This window comes from Pollachius pollachius, assembly GCF_949987615.1.
Source record: "Pollachius pollachius genome assembly, chromosome: 5".
Taxonomy (NCBI): domain Eukaryota; kingdom Metazoa; phylum Chordata; class Actinopteri; order Gadiformes; family Gadidae; genus Pollachius; species Pollachius pollachius.
Window position 1 is genome coordinate 29,525,820 of NC_136938.1, and position 22,969 is coordinate 29,548,788.

Here is a 22,969-nt window from a genome sequence, read left to right on the forward strand (position 1 = left end):
GCTGTTCTGTACCCGAGTGAACGATGCTGTTCTGTACCCTAGTGAACGATGCTGTTCTGTACCCTAGGGAACGATGCTGTTCTGTACCCTAGTGAACGATGCTGTTCTGTACCCTAGTGAACGATGTTGTTCTGTACCCTAGTGAACGATGCTGTTCTGTACCCTAGGGAACGATGCTGTTCTGTACCCTAGTGAACGATGCTGTTCTGTACCCTAGTGAACGATGTTGTTCTGTACCCTAGTGAACGATGCTGTTCTGTACCCTAGTGAACGATGCTGTTCTGTACCCTAGTGAATGATGTTGTTCTGTACCCTAGTGAACGATGCTGTTCTGTACCCTAGTGAAAGATGCTGTTCTATACCCTAGTGAACGATGTTGTTCTGTACCCTAGTGAACGATACTGTCATGGGGCTCTTCTGTACCCTAGTGAACGATGCTGTTCTGTACCCTAGTGAACGATGCTGTTCTGTACCCTAGTGAACGATGTTGTTCTGTACCCTAGTGAACGATGCTGTTCTGTACCCTAGTGAACGATGCTGTTCTGTACCCTAGTGAACGATGCTGTTCTTTACCCTAGTGAACGATGCTGTTCTGTACCCTAGTGAACGATGCTGTTCTTTACCCTAGTGAACGATGCTGTTCTGTACCTTAGTGAACAATGTTGTTCTGTACACTAGTGAACGATGTTGTTCTGTACCCTAGTGAACGATGTTGTTCTGTACCCTAGTGAACGATGCTGTTCTGTACCCTAGTGAACGATGCTGTTCTGTACCCTAGTCGATGCTGTCACGTTAAGATGTTTAATAATCAATCGTTGTTTTTATTTTACATTTTTGTTTCTTTATCAATATTGGATGAGCTTAGTTAGCGAGTATAGCGGGGGCTCAACGCTTATATCTTATAGGGTTCTTACCAGGGTCATGGTGTATACTATGTATGTTGTACAGTTTATATGATATATTATAATACAGGGTTAGGGTTCTTACCAGGGTCATGGTGTATACTATGTATGTTGTACAGTTTATATGATATATTATAATACAGGGTTGGGGTTCTTATCAGGGTCATGGTGTATACTATGTATGTTGTACAGTTTATATGATATATTATCATACAGGGTTGGGGTTCTTACCAGGGTCATGGTGTATACTATGTATGTTGTACAGTTTATATGATATATTATCATACAGGGTTAGGGTTCTTACCAGGGTCATGGTGTATACTATGTATGTTGTACAGTTTATATGATATATTATCATACAGGGTTAGGGTTCTTATCAGGGTCATGGTGTATACTATGTATGTTGTACAGTTTATATGATATATTATCATACAGGGTTAGGGTTCTTACCAGGGTCATGGTGTATACTATGTATGTTGTACAGTTTATATGATATATTATAATACAGGGTTAGGGTTCTTATCAGGGTCATGGTGTATACTATGTATGTTGTACAGTTTATATGATATATTATCATACAGGGTTAGGGTTCTTACCAGGGTCATGGTGTATACTATGTATGTTGTACAGTTTATATGATATATTATCATACAGGGTTGGGGTTCTTACCAGGGTCATGGTGTATACTATGTATGTTGTACAGTTTATATGATATATTATAATACAGGGTTAGGGTTCTTATCAGGGGCATGGTGTATACTATGTATGTTGTACAGTTTATATGATATATTATCATACAGGGTTGGGGTTCTTACCAGGGTCATGGTGTATACTATGTATGTTGTACAGTTTATATGATATATTATAATACAGGGTTGGGGTTCTTACCAGGGTCATGGTGTATACTATGTATGTTGTACAGTTTATATGATATATTATAATACAGGGTTGGGGTTCTTACCAGGGTCATGGTGTATACTATGTATGTTGTACAGTTTATATGATATATTATCATACAGGGTTGGGGTTCTTACCAGGGTCATGGTGTATACTATGTATGTTGTACAGTTTATATGATATATTATCATACAGGGTTGGGGTTCTTACCAGGGTCATGGTGTATACTATGTATGTTGTACAGTTTATATGATATATTATAATACAGGGTTGGGGTTCTTACCAGGGTCATGGTGTATACTATGTATGTTGTACAGTTTATATGATATATTATAATACAGGGTTGGGGTTCTTACCAGGGTCATGGTGTATACTATGTATGTTGTACAGTTTATATGATATATTATAATACAGGGTTAGGGTTCTTACCAGGGTCATGGTGTATACTATGTATGTTGTACAGTTTATATGATATATTATCATACAGGGTTGGGGTTCTTACCAGGGTCATGGTGTATACTATGTATGTTGTACAGTTTATATGATATATTATCATACAGGGTTAGGGTTCTTACCAGGGTCATGGTGTATACTATGTATGTTGTACAGTTTATATGATATATTATAATACAGGGTTGGGGTTCTTACCAGGGTCATGGTGTATACTATGTATGTTGTACAGTTTATATGATATATTATCATACAGGGTTGGGGTTCTTACCAGGGTCATGGTGTATACTATGTATGTTGTACAGTTTATATGATATATTATAATACAGGGTTGGGGTTCTTACCAGGGTCATGGTGTATACTATGTATGTTGTACAGTTTATATGATATATTATAATACAGGGTTAGGGTTCTTACCAGGGTCATGACCCCCATGCGGTCCATCTCTCGGTTGGGGCTGCAGGGGACCCGGCGAGGGGTGGAGTGTCCGGAGTCGGGCGGGGACCCCCCGCCGTGGGAGGGGGGCAGGGAGCTCATGGAGCGGAAGCGCCCCCCAAGGCCGTCGCCCCCCACCCGGCACTCGATCTCCTCCGCCCGCAGGGAGGTGTTCTCCTTCTCCTCCTGGATCATCCTGAGGGTGGAGAGAATGGATGGTGTAGAGGAGACTGACCTGTAGGGTGGTGGTACGAGGAGCGTCTGCACCATCAGGAACACCAACAGGTATACCAACACCATCAGGTATACCAACACCTCTACACCATCAGGTATACCAACACCATCAGGTATACCAACACCTCTACACCATCAGGTATACCAACACCATCAGGTATACCAACACCTCTACACCATCAGGTATACCAACACCATCAGGTATACCAACACCATCAGGTATACCAACACCTCTACACCATCAGGTATACCAACACCTCTACACCATCAGGTATACCAACACCATCAGGTATACCAACACCTCTACACCATCAGGTATACCAACACCATCAGGTATACCAACACCATCAGGTATACCAACACCATCAGGTATACCAACACCTCTACACCATCAGGTATACCAACACCATCAGGTATACCAACACCTCTACACCATCAGGTATACCAACACCATCAGGTATACCAACACCATCAGGTATACCAACACCATCAGGTATACCAACACGTCTACACCATCAGGTACACCAACACCATCAGGTATACCAACACCTCTACACCATCAGGTATACCAACACCATCAGGTATACCAACACCTCTACACCATCAGGTATACCAACACCATCAGGTATACCAACACCTCTACACCATCAGGTATACCAACACCATCAGGTATACCAACACCTCTACACCATCAGGTATACCAACACCATCAGGTATACCAACACCTCTACACCATCAGGTATACCAACACCATCAGGTATACCAACACCTCTACACCATCAGGTATACCAACACCATCAGGTATACCAACACCTCTACACCATCAGGTATACCAACACCATCAGGTATACCAACACCTCTACACCATCAGGTATACCAACACCATCAGGTATACCAACACCTCTACACCATCAGGTATACCAACACCATCAGGTATACCAACACCATCAGGTATACCAACACCTCTACACCATCAGGTAGGTCAATAATAGAAATGGTTCAATGCTTCAGATTAATTTGACGCTTTGTATTGGTTGATGAAGACAGTGAACTCAAACCTGGACTAGAGGACACCAGACCCCCTCTACAGGGTCCAGAGGACACCAGACCCCCTCTACAGGGTCCAGAGGACACCAGACCCCCTCTACAGGGTCCAGAGGACACCAGACCCCCTCTACAGGGTCCAGAGGACATGAGACCCCCTCTACAGGGTCCAGAGGACATGAGACCCCCTCTACAGGGTCCAGAGGACACCAGACCCCCTCTACAGGGTCGAGAGGACACCAGACCCTCCCTACAGGGTCCAGAGGACACCAGACCCCCTCTACAGCGTCCAGAGGACACCAGACCCCCTCTACAGGGTCCAGAGGACACCAGACCCCCTCTACAGGGTCCAGAGAACACCAGCCCCCTCTACAGGGTCCAGAGGACACCAGACCCCCCCTTCAGGGTCTAGACCCCCTCCACCAAACTGCTCTACAGGAGATTGGATTTGGTTTATATGGTTTAGATCAGGGCCGATTTTATTTGGCCCGCGCCTTACCCACTGTATATATAATATTGTTTTCCGCCATCAGCGCTCGGAATCTGCGCTCGCTCTCATTGAATATTATTTATTGGTGCACTTCCATTCCCGACCCTAGAATAACATTGTGATACGTTGATGGTAGGGTGGCGCTGTTGAGCTCCTATCCTGTTCAGCCGCCTCCCACATATTTGACTAAATATACTGAAAAATTTAAATTTTGGCCCACGAGCCTCCCCACGATTACATTTTGGCCTCCACTGGGAAGAATTTGGGCCCCCCTGGTTTAGATAATGCATCAGGTTTGAGAGTTCCTCGTACAACAACCAAATCGCTAATCCAAATGAACCGGAACCTTGTGAATGGGAATCAATGCTCTAAATCGGTGGCACTGCCCGGCCCTAACCCGTACCTGATCTCGTTGTTGATGGCGTCCAGCTGCTCCTGCAGCATCAGGGCCAGGGTCTGGGCGTCCGCCTGGCCCCCAGGGGACAGCAGGTCCACAGAGCTGAACATGGTCTCACGGTCCTCCTCCAGGTCCGAGGCCTCCATGTCGCTCTCGAAGGCCTGGGCCACGTTGGCCAGCACGTTGGCCTGCTGCACGCGCTCCCACTCCTGCTCGTTCAGAGTCTGCACCTGGGGCCCATGGGAAGGAGGGGAGGAGGGGCGAGAAGGCGGAGCGGGGGGCGAGAGAAGAAGGGGAGGAAGGGAGGAGGAGAGTGGGACCAGACCGAAGGGGGAAGGGGAGTGGAGTCGGACCGAGGGGAGAGAGGAGGAGGGGAGCCGGGAGAAGATATGCGATGCAGTAACCAGATAAGAGACAGAGAGGCCGAGAGCCACAGAGAGGCACAGAGGGGCAGAGAGGCCGAGAGGCCGAGAGGCAGAGAGGCACAGAGGGGCAGAGAGGCACAGAGGCAGAGAGGCACAGAGAGGCACAGAGGGGCAGAGAGGCACAGAGAGGCCGAGAGGGGCAGAGAGGCACAGAGGCACAGAGGGGCAGAGGCACAGAGGCAGAGAGGCACAGAGAGGCACAGAGGGGCAGAGAGGCCGAGAGGCAGAGAGGCACAGAGAGGCACAGAGGGGCAGAGAGGGGCAGAGAGGCACAGAGAGGCCGAGAGGGGCAGAGAGGCACAGAGGCAGAGAGGCACAGAGAGCCACAGAGAGGCACAGAGGGGCAGAGAGGCCGAGAGGCAGAGAGGCACAGAGGCACAGAGGGGCAGAGAGACACAGAGGCAGAGAGGCACAGAGGCAGAGAGGCACAGAGAGGCACAGAGAGGCCGAGAGGGGCAGAGAGGCACAGAGAGGCACAGAGGGGCAGAGAGGCACAGAGGGGCAGAAAGGCCGAGAGGCAGAGAGGCACAGAGGGGCAGAGAGGCACAGAGAGGCACAGAGGGGCAGAGAGGCCGAGAGGCAGAGAGGCACAGAGAGGCCGAGAGGGGCAGAGAGGCACAGAGGGGCACAGAGGGGCAGAGAGGGGCAGAGAGTCAGAGAGGCACAGAGGGGCAGAGAGGCACAGAGGGGCAGAGAGGGGCAGACAGGCACAGAGAGGCACAGAGGGGCAGAGAGACACAGAGGCAGAGAGGCACAGAGGCAGAGAGGCACAGAGAGGCACAGAGGCAGAGAAAGGGACGAAGTGGTTGAAGAAGGGATAGAAAGAGAGAAGGTGGAGAATGTTGAAACAGCTCACACAAGAAGACCAGAGCAAATGAACAGCTATGCATGGATACTTTTTCTACACTGAAATGCTTTAGAATAAGCAACTAAGGAACAGTCTCAGTCATTGCACTAACTTACATGTCGCTGATGTCCAGAGCAGAGGCAAATAGAGAGAGATAAAGAGACAGAGACAATCAGCACACAGAACCCAAATACGAGCGCCAAGGCAAAAGAATGGAGCCGTTGGTAACAATGCACATCAAATCAGTTGCCCCTAACCCTCATTCAAGTTTCATATTCAGAATAATGTCTTGTATATATATTATGTACCCAAAAAAAACGAGTTTTGCTATTATCTGTTCACTCCAATTCAAGGCTAGACTAAATATGTTTTTTATAAACATTGATGGATTGACCTTTCAACAATGGAAAAACAGCAACATAACAAGGTATTAAAAATGGGATGGATCAGGATTAGAATACGTAGACCGGGAGGACTATCAACTCTTTGGTCCCTAAATGGTCTCTCTAACAGAACTCAACAGGGTCTGGTCTGTCTAACAGAACTCAACAGGGTCTGGTCTCTCTAACAGAACTCATCAGGTCCGGTCTCTCTAACAGAACTCATCAGGTCCGGTCTCTCTAACAGAACTCATCAGGTCCGGTCTCTCTAACAGAACTCATCAGGTCCGGTCTCTCTAACAGAACTCAACAGGGTCTGGTCTCTCTAACAGAACTCATCAGGTCCGGTCTCTCTAACAGAACTCATCAGGTCTGGTCTCTCTAACACAACTTATCAGGTCTGGTCTCTCTAATAGAACTCATCAGGGACTGGTCTCTCTAACAGAACTCACCAGGTCCGGTCTCTCTAACAGAACTCACCAGGTCCGGTCTCTCTAACAGAACTTATCAGGGTCTGGAGTCTCTAACAGAACTCATCAGGTACGGTCTCTCTAACAGAACTCATCAGGTCTGGACTCTGTCTAACAGAACTCATCAGGTCTGGTCTCTCTAACAGAACTCATCAGGTCTGGTCTCTCTAATAGAACTCATCAGGGTCTGGTCTCTCTAACATAACTCACCAGGTCCGGTCTCTCTAACAGAACTCACCAGGTCCGGTCTCTCTAACAGAACTCACCAGGTCCGGTCTCTCTAACAGAACTCACCAGGTCTGGTCTCTCTAACAGAATTCATCAGCTCTGGTCTCTCTAACGGAACTCATCAGGGTCTGGTCTCTCTAACAGAACTCATCAGGTGTGTAACAATCCTGCCACTGGATGTTCCGTCGTCACCTATCTAGCATTTCCATCTGTCTTTTCAGAGTTCATTGAGATATCTTACCTTAGAAGGCTCATCTCGGAGTGCCGCCACCCGCCCCTTCTGGGGTCTTCTTAGCACCAGGGCACCACCGTAGTGGTCCGAGTTACTGTCAATCATGGAGGAGGCGGACACTGGGTACCTAAAGTCTGGGGTGCTTGAGAGGAGGGATCGTCTGAGAGATTCACAAAAGAAAGATACGTGTGAGATATAGTAACAAGGCCAAAGGTCGGCGAGGCGGTGGCTAGGCTCCTTACCCATGTAACAATGAGTTACTCCTGCTCCTGCCCTGCTCGCTCTCTGCCCTCATCGTCTCCATCTCAATCAGGAGCTGCTCCTGCAAGGGGGGGGGGGGGGGGGGGAGTCACAAGGACCAGCTTTAAGACAGATACACGGCCTGTCCTCCAACACTGGGCTCTGAGGACCACCTCAATAAGAACGTCTGCACTGGCCTCTGAGGACCACCTCAATAAGAACGTCTGCACTGGCCTCTGAGGACCACCTCAATAAGAACGTCTGCACTGGCCTCTGAGGACCACCTCAATAAGAACGTCTGCACTGGCCTCTGAGGACCACCTCAATAAGAACGTCTGCACTGGCCTCTGAGAACCACCTCAATAAGAACGTCTGCACTGGCCTCTGAGGACCACCTCAATAAGAACGTCTGCAATGGCCTCTGCACAACAGTGTTAGCGATGAGAACAGTGATTACCTTTTCATGGTGCGACTCCTCGATCAGCTTCTTGGTGTGGTCCAGCTCCCTTATCAAGGAGTTCTGTCATACATAGAAAGAGCTTAGCTGAGCCGTTCAGGCGGATGTATGGGACTAACATGATGAGCACATTATTATTTAGGGAGAGCACAGTGAGCTTCATTCTCCCCCACCTTGTCCTCCAGGGCAGACATCCTCTCCTTGAGGTGAAGCTGCAGCCTCTCGTTAGATTCAGACAGGAGCTTATCCACCGTCTCAGACAAGCGCTTGTTGTGCTCTTCGTTCATCTTCTCTCGTTGCCGTGCCTACATAGATGGAAAACATGTAAATAAAAGCATCTGGCTGGGCTGTGTTTAAGCAGAAAGGGACTAAGAGAACTCAGCTGATATAATAACTATATCAGCTGGTCTGTACAGCATTATGGTTTAGAACTAGATCAACTGGTCTGTACAGGGCATTATGGTTTTCCCACCCTGATGAGTTCCTGGTGCTTCTCCTCCAACTGGGCCTCCATCTGCCTCAGCCTCTCCTCCACGTTGCCATGGCGCTCCTCTGCCTAGAGGGATCAAGTTCACAGGTCATGCCAAACGGCTCAACATCAACTAACCTAACCTAACCCAACATCCTATTATTTTGACAGGGAACTCGAGGTCCAACCAGAGGGTAGCTGAAGGAGGGAGCTAATGTCCTTCAAGAGGATGGGGAGGATATCCTAAGCGACCGTCCCCTTCAGCAGCTCCTCTGCACCAGGCTGGGTTAGGGTTACTTCAACCTCTTTCCATGTTTTAGTTTTTTAACTAACCAAGTTGCCACTAGCTGAGAGACATGTACGATAATGCCGTTGACAGCACAGAGCAGCAAAGCAACATAGAAAAGACTTCAACATCAAACAACGGTGAACTAGAAATGCACACACGAAAGACAATGTAGCGAACCAACTTTTAAATTATTTGGGTGGACTAAATAACAGTTACAGTTAGGGCTAGTAAGGGTAGGGTCAGCAGTGTTGTGCCTGAACGCGTTCATTGAACTATAGTTCATGAACTCGTTCATATTTTGGGCTAACGTGAACTGAACGTACTGTATTACTGCCTGATGAACGTTACTGTGAACTCGTTCATTCTGGTGTCTGCTCACTCGGTTTAACTTTGTTCGATATGGGGGCTATTGGTTTATCAACACGGCGGATGTGCGAGCAGATCGCCGTGTTGTTTGACCGGTTGCCATGGTAATCTCTGTGTGGTTAATTTGCAGTTGCGGTGTTGCCAGCTTACTGTTACATTAAACTGCAATCAGAAAATGCGGTTATATGCTATAGACCCCATAGTATCTGTCGTATAAAGGCTGGGACGAATTTCAAATTATAAATATGTACACTTTATTTTGAAAGTATAGACCGGCGCGATTCCCATTGAAACGAATGGCGCTGTGATTGTTCTTCAAAACGAGCTGTTAAATTGTGAAAATTGAATTAAACTGTAATCAGACAACGTGGTTATATGCTATAGACCCTAGAGTATCTGTGGTATAAAGGCTGAGACGAATTTCGAATTATAAATATGTACAATCCATAACGTTAGCTCTCTGGCTCATAGCTCAGCGGACTAGAATACCTCGTAGAATCATTGCTTGTTGGCCGGAAACGGAAAGGGGGGCTGTGCATGTTTGGTTGTCGTCTTTTTGCTCGGTTCTCCGTCTCATCAGTAGGGCTAGAACCGAGCGAAAAGACTACAACCAAACGTGAACACCCCCCCTTTTCCGGCCAACGAGCAATGAGTCTTCCAACAGAAATCAATGGGATTTACAAAATGCGCTAAATGTGCAATAAAACACGATAGAAACTGTATTTCGCTACGATACTTGATTCAACCACTCTATTTCATCCTAGACAAACCACAAAGGGGGCTCAATGTTCAAAATACCAGAAAAAACGAATAGCTGACAGCAACATGTTGAAAAAAAGAACTATGAACTAGTTCGTTTTTTGGAACTGTGAACTTAGTTCAAAATTTTGAATTGTGAACGTTTAACTGAACTAGTTCATTTTAAAATTTGTGAACTGAACTTTGAACTAGTTCACATAGAAAGTGAACTTTCCCAACACTGAGGGTCAGTTAGGCTGCTGACCTAGCCTCGACAGGAAGAAGTGATGAAAAGAGTCTTCTCTTATACAGTGTCACTTTTAATACCTGAACCTGAGCGTTTTGGGTTTGTGAAAATCCTCTATAGAATTTGTATTATTTGTATTATTGATCTTAATGCTTTCTTGGGCCCCTCACTGAGGATGACCCCTACGGTTGTCTGCATGGCTATCCTAAAGCGTAGAACACACTGGCCCAACCGTTGGGGAGACCGTGCAGACGGTGTCTGGTCCAATTCAACACGCAAAGTCTGAGAGGGTTGGTGGTTGCCGGTGGTGGACTCTGATTGGTTGTGTACTAGTTGTGACTTGGTGCTAGCGAATCAGCGTGGTGTGTCAGATGGGCGGAAGTGATAGTAATGGTAAACAAATCACTTGGACAGAGACGGCGTAGAGTTACAAACTACACTTAGTCGCATTTCTGGGATATTTCTACATATTTCTGGAGGCCATGGCTGTGTGGACCGCTCTGTTATACTAATATAGGGTTAGAGGTGATGCTCTATGGTCCTATAGGGTTAGAGGTGATGCTCTATGGTCCTATAGGGTTAGAGGTGATGCTCTATGGTCCTATAGGGTTAGAGGTGATGCTCTATGGTCCTATAGGGTTAGAGGTGATGCTCTGTGGTCCTATAGGGTTAGAGAGGTGATGCTCTATGGTCCTATAGGGTTAGAGGTGAAGCTCTATGGTCCTATAGGGTTAGAGGTGATGCTCTATGGTCCTATAGGGTTAGAGGTGATGCTCTATGGTCCTATAGGGTTAGAGAGGTGATGCTCTGTGGTCCTATAGGGTTAGAGGTGATGCTCTGTGGTCCTATAGGGTTAGAGGTGATGCTCTATGGTCCTATAGGGTTAGCGGTGATGCTCTATGGTCCTATAGGGTTAGAAGTGATGCTCTGTGGTCCTATAGGGTTAGGGTTAGTGTCCCGGTACCTTGGTGAGGGCGGCCACTCTCTGGGCCAGCTCCGCCTCAACCTCGGGCAGAGTCTCCGCCTTGCGGATGGTCTGCTGCAGCTTCTGCTCAGCCAGCTCCAGCTTCTCCTGGACGTGCCGGTTCCTCTCCTCCATCTGCGACCAACAGAAGAGAGCGTTCCTACTCAGACACTTCAGGAATGGTTGGCCTGACGATGGAAGTGACTGTCCTGCGTTGATGAGGACAGCAGTCCCACGGAGCGATGCAAAGAAAGACGGCTGCTGACGGCGCTACACTTTACCAACTGGATTAAATATTTTATAGACCCACACATTAGATAGAATACGTCCTGCAACTTGGTCATAACCTCAGTTATACAAGATAAATAATAGCAATAGTTTGTTGATGCTGGTGGTTGGCTGTTCAAAATAAAAACAAATGTGAGAGAGAAAAACAAGAGGGGGAGTGGGGGTTGGAATTGTAGAAAAGGGGGGAGGAAGAGGAAGCATTAACACTGATTAAAAAGAAAAGAAAGAACACCACACAAGACATTTCCATCTCACTGAACAAATGTAAAGAGAATGTTCAATCGCCCTGTGGCTTCCCATTCACTGCTCCGCAGCTCCCTTTGAGGACACAGCAGGGATTCATAATGGGGAGGAGGGGGGGAAGATGCTCAGGAGGCCAAGTAAGCAGAAATAAATATGAACACAGAAACCCATGTGCGGCACACAGAGCTCAGATACAGCAGAATAGATGTGTGTGGGCGGGATGCACTACCTGTCTGAAGAGGGAGTCCTTGTTGGCCACCTCATTTTCCAGTTTGTCATTGAGGTCGTGAACAGATGTGGCCTCTCTCTGGGCGGCCAGGTAACGCTTCTCCAGCGTGGTGATCCTCTCTTCCATGTCCTCCTTCTGGGCCATCGACTGCACATACAAACAATCACAAAGTTCGGCTTGGGTCCGGATGTCTCATCTCTACCTTCAGTTTCCACCCACTTGGGGACCTTGCATCCACAAAGTAGTTTACGGGTCACCAGTTTAGTAGAGAGGGATGATTGTCTGAACTTGGTCAAACTTGCTGCCAAGTGATGCACTTGTGATCCACTTCAACCAGTTTGTACCAACATTTCCTTGGACCTTACTCTATTCAGAATAGAGAAAGCCAAATACCATACATTTTGAATTAATTCTTTGAATGAAAAGAATTATGGGGCATGTGTTATATACAACATATATGAGGCCCATGTCAGATAAAGGTTATATGTTCAACATGTATGAAGCCCGTGTCAGATAAAGGTTATATATATATAAATCTATATATATATAAACTTTAGTTTCTCCATTACCTCTCTCAGGTCTCTCTGCAGCCTTGTGTTCATGTCCTCAGACTTTATGAGGTCCTTGCGGGCCGTGTCCAGGTCCTCCTCCAGCTCGCTGATGCGTGAGGACATGGCCGCCATGCGCTCCTTCATCTGGCCCAGGTCAGAGGTCTGCCGCTCCACCACCTCCTGCAGCTCCACCACCCGTCCAGCGCCTGAACCGCAGTCATCCTCGAGACCCAGGGAGCCGTCCGAAGAGCGCTGGAGAAGGGGTGGTCAATGCAGACCTAATTAACAAGGCTTAAAGTGTACGCGTTGGGCAAAGGGTTACGGGACGGTCCATATGCTTTAGGGCTAACCCTAACGGTTAGGGCTGACCATAACCTAAGTGTTAGAGTAAGGGTTGTGGCTGACCCTAACCCTCAGTGCAGAGACCCAGAGAGGGTAAGGTGAGCCTCACCTGGCCGTTGGTGCTCGCTACATTTTCAGAGTTGTGGTTGAGCTCGTGGGTTCCGTCTAAAAGCCCTCTCTTTTGGATGCTCTGTTCCCTGAGGTATGCCACCTAAAATGATTGAGAGAAAATATAAATGAAAAGGTAAGGCACAGTCCAACTAAACCTTTATACACTGCCAAATATGCCCGTCTTATGCACGCCTTTTTCCTGGCATGGTCCGCGGGTTTACACTGACCGAGGTAATGTACCGGCCTGAATTGGCAGCCCAATTTAACCTCTTGGACCCTACACATATTGCCTCTTTCATTTTCATGTGAATGCGATTAGCTGGTGCCGCGGTTCCAGGGGCGGGACTTGGGTAGAGGTGTTGCTGCGCTGTCTCTACAACAGAGACAACGCAGCGATATCAACATGATTAGTTCTAACTGGAGAGACAGTAAAATGCACGAGCTGCTGACCATTATCAGAGAGAAGGTGATGCAGTCGCAATTACTGAAGACGGGAAAGATGGTGCGATTTACGAGAAAGTAGAGGAACTTTCCTTACGAGGCTTTTGTCAGGATAAAAAACAAGTGGTCAGAAAAATAAACAATATGTTGGCGTTTTTGCACTTGAAAATAGTTAATGGCGTTTGTAGCCTACACTCAGACGTATACTCATTCTTGCATGCGAGCGTCTTGAATCATGAAAAAATTAAAACACTCGGGGTATGCAGATTATCCTAAAGGGGTCTACTCTCCATGCGTAGCCCCGCATTCTCCATTGAACCTAGAAAGCCGGCTCCATGACGAAGAGGGATTATACCCCCTCGGTGTTACACAGGCAAGACAGTGAAATTGCAGTGCATGTGAAGCCGCAAAGCATTTTTACAGAGGAGTGTAAAAATGCCTACTACAAAATGACTGCTTTAAAGTTAAGACCATGCATAGCTCAAGTGTGAGTGCAGTCACCCATCGAGAATCCATTGAGATCTTTAGTCTACACCACAACTATGATTGGTATACTTTGAAGGTGAAGATGCCACACAAGAAAATAACAGCAGGACTCTATACAACTGCAGAACGTTGCGTATCTTCAGGCAGAATAGCTACTGATGAATGAATGGGACAGCCTTGAGCCGTCTCACTCATTATCTGCTCAGGGACCAGAGAACAGGACAGTGGGTCTGACTGGGCTGTGAGACCAGAGACCAGAGACCAGGGCAGTTGGTCTGACTGCCCTATGAGACCAGAGACCAGAGACCAGGACAGTGGGTCTGACTGGGCTGTGAGACCAGAGACCAGAGACCAGAGACCAGGGCAGTGGGTCTGACTGCGCTGTGAGACCAGAGACCAGAGACCAGGACAGTGGGTCTGACTGGGCTGTGAGACCAGAGACCAGAGACCGGGACAGTGGGTCTGACTGCGCTGTGAGACCAGAGACCAGAGACCAGGACAGTGGGTCGGACTGGGCTGTGAGACCAGAGACCAGAGACCAGGGCAGTGGGTCTGACTGCCCTATGAGACCAGAGACCAGAGACCAGGACAGTGGGTCTGACTGCGCTGTGAGACCAGAGACCAGGACAGTGGGTCTGACTGCGCTGTGAGACCAGAGACCAGAGACCAGGACAGTGGGTCTGACTGGGCTGTGAGACCAGAGACCAGAGACCAGGACAGTGGGTCTGACTGCGCTGTGAGACCAGAGACCGGGACAGTGGGTCGGACTGGGCTGTGAGACCAGAGACCAGAGACCAGGGCAGTGGGTCTGACTGTCCTATGAGACCAGAGACCAGAGACCAGGACAGTGGGTCTGACTGGGCTGTGAGACCAGAAACCAGGAATAAAGAAGGCCTCAAGCATGAAGCCGAGAGGGAATATGGGTCAGTACTCTCCCAACATCATGTGCATGTGAGTGCATGCATGGGAGTGTGTGTAGCACTTACCTCTTTGTGTGACATAGTGAGCTGTTCTTCTAAGGCGCTACATCTTTCCAAGGCTACGCGTAGTCGCTCCCTCACCTGCACCACAAAACAAGGACTCAGAACCGCTTCTAAGAGCAACAACACATGTTAAGTGTGTGCACGTGTTGAGTGTGTGCATGTGTATGACCCTCCTCACTGTAGGTCCTTACCTTTTCATCGAGGGCTTTGTGGTGTTCGAACAGGGACTTGAGGGCTTTGAGGACCTCCACCTCGCTGGAGACACCGGCCGGAGACTGGGCCTGTCTCTTCACCACCGTCATCCTCAGACTGCGCTCATGGCGGGACACCAGGCACTCCAGATGCTCCAGCAACAGCTGGGAACACATCAGGCTTCACTTCAAACTCAAAACCTTTTGCAGCATTTGTAACCAGTTACAGCATTGACAGCTTTAATGCTGTAAACATCCTGCTATCCAAGGAGAAAAGGGAATGTCTAGGGTTAGGGTTAGGATTAGGTGTCTATGAGCCAGGGTTAGGATTAGGTGTCTAGGGGCCAGGGTTAGGATTAGGTGTCTAGGGTTAGGATTAGGTGTCAAGGGGCCAGGGTTAGGATTAGGTGTCTAGGGGTCAGGGTTAGGATTAGGTGTCTAGGGGCCAGGGTTAGGATTAGGTGTCTAGGGTTAGGGTTAGGATTAGGTGTCTAGGGGCCAGGGTTAGGATTAGGTGTCCAGGGGCCTGCGGTCATCTCTGGGTCATTGGCCAGGCTACATCTCCTGCCGTAGGGCCCGGCCTTAGGGCAAGTGAACACTTACCCGTGTGTTGTTCCTCTCAGCCTTCAGCTCAGCGATCTCCTCCTCCTTCTCCAGTAGATGCTCTCGACAAACATTCACCTCCTTAGTCAGTGCAGCAAATTCCTGAAAACAGAAATCAAGAAAACTTTATGTTTTTGTTTTCTATTTGGAGGGGAAAATGGACAGTCAATTGGACATTTAATTCATTCCATTAGTGGTGCAACGGTTCACAGGTTAACCGTGATCCGTACGGATCAACCCTCACGGTTCAGGACGCAAGTGATCCGCGGATCGGCTGATCACGTTCACGTGATCAGCGCATGTTTAAAGGACAATTCCGGTATTTAGCACATTGAGCCCCCTTTCTGGTTTGTCTAGGATGAAATATAGTGGTTGACACACCGAAATGTTGACTATTGGTCCTGTCTCAGGTATTTGGCTCATTTCGATTCGCCCCTGCCTGCTTCAGAATGGCTGGCTTTGGGCATTCACAAACCTGTCCTTAAAACAACCCTAAATGTTCGTTTTCAGAAATGTGCAACTCACCGATGGGTTAATGGTGTTCGTTGATGTTCCTAATCAAGTATCGTAGCGAAATACAGTTTGTCGTGTTTTATTAGGCGTTCCGTAACTCCCATTGAAACGGAAACCGGAACAGAACCGGAAGCGGAAATGGGCAGTTTATGTTTGGTTGTAGTCTTTTCGCTCGGTTCTCAGTATCAACAGTAGGGCTAGAACTGAGCAAAACGACTACAACCAGCCCCCCTTTCTGTTTCTGGTCAACGAGCAATGAGTCTTCCAACCGAAATCAATGGATTTACAAAATGCCAAATAAAACACAACAGAAACTGTATTTCGCTACGATACTTGATGAAAAAAAAGAAGATGCGGGTTTCTGCATTGCCTGGGGAGAGTGTAGACTCTAAACTCTCCCCAAGCAATACAGACATCCTGAATTTAAAGTTGCAAATCCTGGGATAGGGATTATTTACTGTCCATGTTAAAAAGAAGAAGGAATAATGCCTCAGATTGCATTTACTATGCTTAAAGGAAGCAGTACTGTTAACTAATTTTTCACTTTATTTTGTTTTAACACATTTGAAGATTTTATTTAAAGTCACATTTTACTTGTTATCTTTTTTGTTGTTGCTGATCCGATAATGATCCGACCCGTGACTCAAAAACCGTGACACGATCCGAACTGTGAGTTTTGTGATCCATTGAACCCCCACATTCCATGCAAGCAATTTTATTTGTAAATAATTGATTTATAATAACAAGCTACACCCACATCTAACCAATGACACCGACACCTAACAAACTTCACCCACAGTTAACAAGCTACACTGACAGCTAACCAGCTACACCCACAGTTCATTATTGGATATCATTATTGGATATCCAATAATAATATTCAATAATGATTTTCAAGCTTTCTCCCGTATGACAAAGCTTTGGCTGCTCACATAGTAGAAGTGCACATACTTTTAGAATTTATAGAATTAGAATTGAATTGCTAGTGGGATAGGGGTATAATTTTTAAGTTAACCAGTTACAACCACAGCTAACCAGCTACACCAACAGCTAACCAGAGTGTTGCTTTGTCGTCAAGCTTCAGAAGTTTATATTTGTTTAATATTAATTTATTTTCATGTCTAGTCTAATGTTATGTTAGAATTCAGCTAATTGATGAATGCATTTCATCTCAACTTGCTTATAAAACCTGTTACGGTTTCTTTGCCTAGAATCGCTGTATAATCGATTGAACTGGAGAATCAGAGTTGACTTGATTCTGAGACATGTAAGCCCGATCTGAACCCTGAATGGGATCCGGATCTCAATGCTACGGGCCAAACCAATCGAAACAGCCTGAAGAATAAACGTATGCAGCTACTGGTTACGTTCTACTGCAGTGTTCCACAGCTCCACCTAGCCCCTGTATGTCTCTACACATGCCTTTTCCCTGTTCAACCCCTCAAAACACATGTGAAGCCTGCCTGGGGAGACTCCAACAAATCCCCAATCAGTCTATTAGGAAGTGCGGCCCCTGTTTACTCAGTTCAGGGAAACTACGATTAGTTTCCATCTACCGTCATGACCGTTTTCATCTTATAATGCATTCTTTCTCCGTTCTGCACACATTCTCCATTTTCTTTCAAATACAATGATATAGATACCATCTATCTATATCTGTCTATATGTACAATATTTTTTTTATATTTGTTTTCCTGAACTGATATACTCCCTCAATCCATCCATCTATCTATACGAGTAGGAGAGATTCTCTCCTTCAGTCTCATTCTCTCTCCCCTTTGGCCTCTTAGCCTCTTCTGTGACTGGCAGCCATTCCGCTGTGCCAGAGAGGCAGAAAGAGGGTGATTTGCTCGGGTCAAAGCCCTTTGACCAATAGGGGACCAGACGGGGCGGGCCTTGAGGTAATTACAGGGAGGCTTGCTCCTACATTCCAGAGCCTGGGGTTGAGTGGTACGGGGTTGAGTGGTACGGCCCCCTAAAGACTTTTCTCTCCCACTGATCATGACACTAAATTAACCTTTTCTCACTTGAGTCTAGCATGTATGAATGCACTCATGCTGATATAAGGCCAGGCCATTGTGAGTGTAGGTAGGGTCCACAGGATCCCCATGGTTTAAAAAGGTCCACACTTCACATCTTTGAATATATATAATATATGTATAATGTATAGCCACAATATTGTCTGTCAACCCTTTGATATGTGATTCTCCTGTGAACTCAAACCACTGTTGAGACATACATCTTTTGGCACTATCCTTCAAGACATCTTACAGTGTTTTTTAATCCTGAAAGTGTCCAACCTTCTAACTGGGAGGGGATCAATCTCACACATTGCAACTTGAAAGCCAACAGCGGTTGTAAACGTGGATGTGGACTGTGAATAAGTTAACTTGACTAATACACAAAATCAAGAGGGACCATGAAGATGGGTTAGGGGTAGCTCTGGGGTACCCCCCCAGATGGGGGGTAACCCACCTACTGAATCACAGTTCATAATTCATGGGTGAATGATTATGGGTTAGGGTTATGGCATTGGCATTTTAATAAGTTAAAAGATTGAACAGAACATTATCAAAGAAAATAAATTAGAGGAATTGAATAATGAAAAACCATCATGTTAATGTTATTATTATCAACATACTCCTATTAACATGGATGCCATGAACTAAAAACAAATTATAACATTATACTGTGTGTGTGTGTGTGTGTGTGTGTGTGTGTGTGTGTGTGTGTGTGTGTGTGTGTGTGTGTGTGTGTGTGTCTGTCTTAGTTACTGAGCAGTGAGTTTAGCTTAGTGACCCGTTGGTAGAAGAGATCTGGGCTGCCCTATAAGCCGACCAACAGGGAAGGTGGATTAAGGGGGCATGGATATGTGTGCCAACCTCTTAAAGAAACAGTTCATCAAAACATGGAGGAACGTAAACACAATGGTTCCAGGGATAATGCAGCCAAAGCCTTTATCATCGCGTATGTCCCATCCTGTAATTCCAAATGCTTTCAGAACCTTGTTATGTCCTACATTTTGCAGCTTTCTGGCTTAGAGTGCACTAGGATACCAGCCAAGAATATTCATTGAGCACAACCCTTTAGGTAAAGCCCCTTTCACACACGCAATCTACCCCAGAAATGTTCCAAAACATTTCCTGCATTGGATCATTGAATTGAAACAGGAATCAAAATTGCAGGAAATCTTTACCAAAGATTTCTCACACTAAGACCAAGTCTCCGTTCCAGAACACAGACGATTACAAGAACAATGGCTGTGAAATAATGCAGTTCCATCCCCCGTAGAGGCATGTCAGGACACTTTTACATGGAGAAAGAGCCAATCACAGGGCTCCTCTGATGACATATTTCAATCCGCAAATGTTGACCTTACCGGGCCAATAGCCTTACCGGGTCAAGAAACATCATTAACCCATGATAAGACCCCCCATAAGAAGAAACATCATTAACCCCTGATAAGACCCCCCATAAGAAGAAACATCATTAACCCCTGATAAGACCCCCCATAAGAAGACTTCAGCACTGCAGAGTTCTGACTGGAGAGACATCTTCGATCAGGCTTTACACATAAACACTGGTGGGCCAGGCCGAAATCTGACACCACATCAGTAGGCCTCTGTTGTGGGTTTGAGGGTAATGAGGGTTTGCACTGAAAAACGAACTTGCCTGCAGGGTAAATGCAGACAAATGCACAGGAAGAGCCAGCATTAGTCATAGGCACGGACCGCCTCCTCCGTTCTGTCCACTCCAAACAACTGAGACCAATATGTTGCAGGCAGTCAAGAAAGGAATTCAGTAGCTCTAGATGGGCTACACCGGGCAGGCTTGGCACAGCAGGAGCCAGTGGAAAGGAACGTGGAACTTTTACAAGGCAAGGCGCCTGTGAAGAGCCTTCCGTTCATAAACAGGCAGAGGAACCCTAACCCTCCGTTCATAAAGAGGCACCCTAACCCTAACAGGCAGAGGAACCCAAACCCTAACAGGCTGAGGAACCCGAACCCTAACCCTAACAGGCTGAGGAACCCGAACCCTAACCCTAACAGGCTGAGGAACCCTAACCCTAAGAGGCAGAGGAAGAGGAACCATAACCCTAACCCTCCGTTCATAAAGAGGCACCCTAACAGGCAGAGGAACCCTAACCCTAACCCTAACAGGCAGAGGAACCCTAACCCTAACAGGCTGAGGAACCCGATCCCTAACCCTAACAGGCTGAGGAACCCGATCCCTAACACTAACAGGCTGAGGAACCCGAACCCTAACCCTAACAGGCTGAGGAACCCAAACCCTAACCCTAACAGGCTGAGGAACCCTAACCCTAACAGGCAGAGGAACCCTAATCCTAACAGGCAGAGGAACCCTAATCCTAACAGGCAGAGGAACCCTAACCCTAACAGGCAGAGGAACCCTAACCCTAACAGGCAGAGGAACCTAAACCCTAACAGGCAGAGGAACCCTAACCCTAACAGGAAAAGGAACCCTAACCCTAACAGGCAGAGGAACCCTAACCCTAACAGGCAGAGGAACCCTAACCCTAACAGGCAGAGGAACCCTAACCCTAACAGGCAGAGGAACCCTAACCCTAACAGGCAGAGGAACCCTAACCCTAACAGGCAGAGGAACCCTAACCTCATGACGTTCTTCCGCCAGCGGGCATGCCTTCGACCCAGCACGCCTCAGCCCAGTAGTGAGGGTGCGTTATAGCCCAGCTCAGTTATGGCTCGCGTTTCCACCGCCGACAGTGCCGTTATGGTAGGGCGGGGTTTAATAGCCACGGCAGCTACGTAAGCATCGTGACCTCATAGCAGCCTGACACAGTGTAGCCTGCTATTAAATACAAGGAAAAGAACACTACACAATAAAAGAGCAACAATGTAGGATGTCCAATAAGGACATCAAATTTTTGCGCAACATTATCTTCAATAAACTAAGCATTCCCCGTTGTTCATAAATACCTTAAGGGTTCTGTGTTTGTTTGTTATTATCCCTAACCCTAACAGGCAGAGGAACCCTAACAGGCAGAGGAACCCTGACAGGCAAAGGAACCCTAACAGGCAGAGGAACCCTAACAGGCAGAGGAACAGAGCGTGGAGACGTCATCGCACTGTCGATTCAGACTAGATTGTGTGGTTTGGATTGGAGTCATACCCTTGCAGCTAAATAATTGTATTTAGTTTCAATAGGAATAAAGTCTTCAATGCAGAGATATATTCAAACAGTAATTATTATTTAACATTATTTAACATATTTTATGCTCAGCCAGACCAATGGCTATTAAATGGAGTGATCCATTTCTGAAATATCCACTCACCACAGACTTTGAGGGTTGTGGATTGTTATACCCCATTATTTAGAGTCAACCATTAATAACACAATGATTACTAGTGGTCCATCTCCGAGCTCTAGGGCTAGTCTATGTCCATGCCGCTGTCCTGGCTACATGTCCACAAAGAAAAAAAAAAAGTACTTCTTTAATTCACATCTGGCTTAAAACAATATTAGCTCTATGCTAAAAACAACATTAGCTCTTTGCTAAAAACATTAGCTCTATGCTAAAAACAACATTAGCTTTATGCTAACATCAGTTCACAACTTAGAACAAGTCTGCCTTTGTCTCCGTCTTTTTCCACACACTCCAACCCCTCAACTATCCCCTCCTATATAGGGTTAGGGTTAACCACCCCTCAACTATCCCCTCCTATATAGGGTTAGGGTTAACCACCCCTCAACTATCCCCTCCTATATAGGGTTAGGGTTAACCACCCCTCAACTATCCCCTCCTATATAGGGTTAGGGTTAACCACCCCTCAACTATCCCCTCCTATATAGGGTTAGGGTTAACCACCCCTCAACTCTCCCTTCCTATATAGGGTTAGGGTTAACCACCCCTCAACTATCCCCTCCTATATAGGGTTAGGGTTAACCACCCCTCAACTATCCCCTCCTATATAGGGTTAGGGTTAACCACCCCTCAACTATCCCCTCCTATATAGGGTTAGGGTTAACCACCCCTCAACTATCCCCTCCTATATAGGGTTAGGGTTAACCGTCCCTCAACTATCCCCTCCTATATAGGGTTAGGGTTAACCACCCCTCAACTATCCCCTCCTATATAGGGTTAGGGTTAACCGTCCCTCAACTCTCCCTTCCGATATAGGGTTAGGGTTAACCACCCCTCAACTATCCCTTCCTATATAGGGTTAGGGTTAACCACCCCTCAACTATCCCCTCCTATATAGGGTTAGGGTTAACCACCCCTCAACTATCCCTTCCTATATAGGGTTAGGGTTAACCACCCCTCAACTATCCCCTCCTATATAGGGTTAGGGTTAACCACCCCTCAACTATCCCCTCCTATATAGGGTTAGGGTTAGCCACCCCTCAACTCTCCCTTCCTATATAGCTTACCCCACCAAAATGTCCTTTCCAGGGATCGATACCACAGTTTCCAAAAGGTTGAAGTGGAAGGGAGGACAATATGGTGCAAAAACAAAAAGGAAACTGCTAATCATTAAAGAACCTGTGGTGGGTTCAGGGTATTCACACAAGGAGTGGCTGGGGGAGAAAAATAAGCCCAACTTGTAGAGCCCTAGGAAATCCATTTTATTATTTTCCAAATTACATTTTAATTTTTCCCAAATTCTGTTTTTTCAGTTTTGTTTTATTCAGAATTGTGTTTCATGATTTATGATCATTTTATCATCCGAAATACTTTGGGAATTAATAAAACATGACCTGTATGGAGAGGCAGACAGCTGCTAACACATCGCAATATTTCCCCAAG

General features: G+C 46.7%; 1 protein-coding gene across 3 annotated transcripts in view; it reads right to left on the bottom strand.

Moving 5' to 3' along the window:
- ppfia1 (PTPRF interacting protein alpha 1) overlaps positions 1–22,969 on the bottom strand; it is a 50,517-nt gene that overhangs the window by 23,455 nt on the left and 4,093 nt on the right. For all 3 annotated transcript variants that reach the window (XM_079736233.1, XM_079736234.1, XM_079736235.1), the window contains exons 3-16: positions 15,670–15,771; positions 15,067–15,231; positions 14,879–14,953; positions 12,964–13,065; positions 12,531–12,764; positions 11,962–12,108; positions 11,202–11,336; positions 8,601–8,684; positions 8,302–8,433; positions 8,129–8,191; positions 7,674–7,753; positions 7,441–7,591; positions 4,856–5,079; positions 2,667–2,880 (exon numbers count right to left, since the gene is read on the bottom strand). In XM_079736233.1, the coding sequence (XP_079592359.1) occupies positions 2,667–2,880; positions 4,856–5,079; positions 7,441–7,591; positions 7,674–7,753; positions 8,129–8,191; positions 8,302–8,433; positions 8,601–8,684; positions 11,202–11,336; positions 11,962–12,108; positions 12,531–12,764; positions 12,964–13,065; positions 14,879–14,953; positions 15,067–15,231; positions 15,670–15,771 (1,908 nt within the window). The remainder of the gene's footprint in view (positions 1–2,666; positions 2,881–4,855; positions 5,080–7,440; positions 7,592–7,673; positions 7,754–8,128; positions 8,192–8,301; positions 8,434–8,600; positions 8,685–11,201; positions 11,337–11,961; positions 12,109–12,530; positions 12,765–12,963; positions 13,066–14,878; positions 14,954–15,066; positions 15,232–15,669; positions 15,772–22,969) is intronic.